The sequence below is a fragment of the Dendrobium catenatum genome, unplaced genomic scaffold, assembly GCF_001605985.2.
Source record: "Dendrobium catenatum unplaced genomic scaffold, ASM160598v2 original_scaffold_212532, whole genome shotgun sequence".
NCBI classification, from domain to species: Eukaryota; Viridiplantae; Streptophyta; class Magnoliopsida; order Asparagales; family Orchidaceae; genus Dendrobium; species Dendrobium catenatum.
The window spans coordinates 1-1,483 of NW_021530942.1; the positions used below are offsets into that span (position 1 = coordinate 1).

Sequence of the window (1,483 nt, forward strand, 5' to 3'; positions counted from 1 at the left end):
GAACCCGACCCGTGACCCGAAATTGACACCCCTAGTTTGGGGCAGGGAAAAATTATAAGGATATTGAAGAAGGTTATTTTTCTTACTTTCTTAGGTTTGATTATGAGGTTGAATTCATTCCCTGATGGTAGGGATTTAGCAAGCGAGCTTAGGTTAGAGTCGTGCTATCTTTTTTGTGCTTTGGGTACCGCTTATCCCCATTTCTCATCTTACAGTACGAGTTTTCTGAATTAGTTGAATTCTTAGATTCAAGTCATATAATACAATTGCAAATGCTATAGTTTTGTTTAGCTTCAATAGTTTGGCGAATGAATTTTATAAATTGAAGCTTATCAAAATTTAGAAGTTTATTTTGATACTTCTAGTCATTTATTATGCAGATCGTCTGAAACCGGAAGATGTCGGCCTATCCCCAAAGCTTCCATTTTTTAAGAACATTGATGCCAGGAGGCCTTCTCCCATAACATACCTCCATGTTTATACCTGTGATGAATTCTCGGTATGATACATTCTCTTCCATGGTTTGAGTAAATTACCTTATCAGTGAAACTGTGTTGGGAACCTTGCTCAATATATCTATTCCTCACTACAGATTGGCATCTTCTGCTTGCCTCCAAATGCTGTCATACCTTTACATAATCACCCGGGAATGACAGTCTTCAGTAAAATTTTGTTTGGCTCCATGCACATTAAATCCTTTGACTGGGTTGCGGTTTCCCAAGATTCCATTGAACCTTGTCGTGGTAATTTCTAGTGAATTTAACAACAAAGAAACCATGTTGTATGCTTCTTTCCATTTCTTTTTGTGTTAAATCTTATAACAACTTTCAAATGCTTTGTATTAATCATTGAAGTTTGTCTCTTTGTGGACTTGTAGTAGTTTTGCCATCAGGTGAAAGATTGGCAAAAGTGAAGACTGATGCAGTATTTACTGCTCCATGTGAGACCTCCATACTATACCCATCTTCTGGAGGAAACATGCATTGCTTTACTGCCAAGACTGCGTGTGCGTTCCTTGATGTTCTTGGTCCTCCATACTCTAGCCCTGAACGGAACTGCACATATTACTTTGATCATGCTTATGCAAAATATGCAGGTATTTCCTTTAATGTTTTTTACAGCTAAAAGGAAATCTAACTTTCTTTCTAGAAATATGTTTATATTGCAAGAAATGGCTGTGTTCTTTTGTGGCATGAGATTACAGGGTTTATTGCTCCTTCACGATGAAAGTTAAAAATTATGATATTGGTCCCTTCAGAATGTTTTTTGCTTGCCTTAATTTCATAATTTGAATGGCCAGAGTATGAGGATTTTTTTATATATAGTAAATTGTTGGTCAACATTTAGTGAGGCATTTTTTTTTAAGGAGCAGAATCTAATGGTCATGAAGTGAAAGAAGTAGAACAACAACAACATCAAGCATTTATCCCACTACGTGGGGTCGGTTACATGAATCCTTTTTCTCCATTGTGTCATATTAAAT

General features: G+C 36.5%; 1 protein-coding gene across 1 annotated transcript; it reads left to right on the forward strand.

Moving 5' to 3' along the window:
• Nucleotides 1-365: 365 nt before the first annotated feature.
• On the forward strand, nucleotides 366-1,125 carry LOC110102793 (plant cysteine oxidase 2; the record flags this gene model as incomplete). The annotated part of the gene is made up of 3 exons (XM_020831273.2): nucleotides 366-499; nucleotides 593-743; nucleotides 878-1,125. Coding segments are annotated over 3 exons (533 nt in total), but the record flags the coding sequence as incomplete, so codon positions are not given.
• Nucleotides 1,126-1,483: the final 358 nt, after the last annotated feature.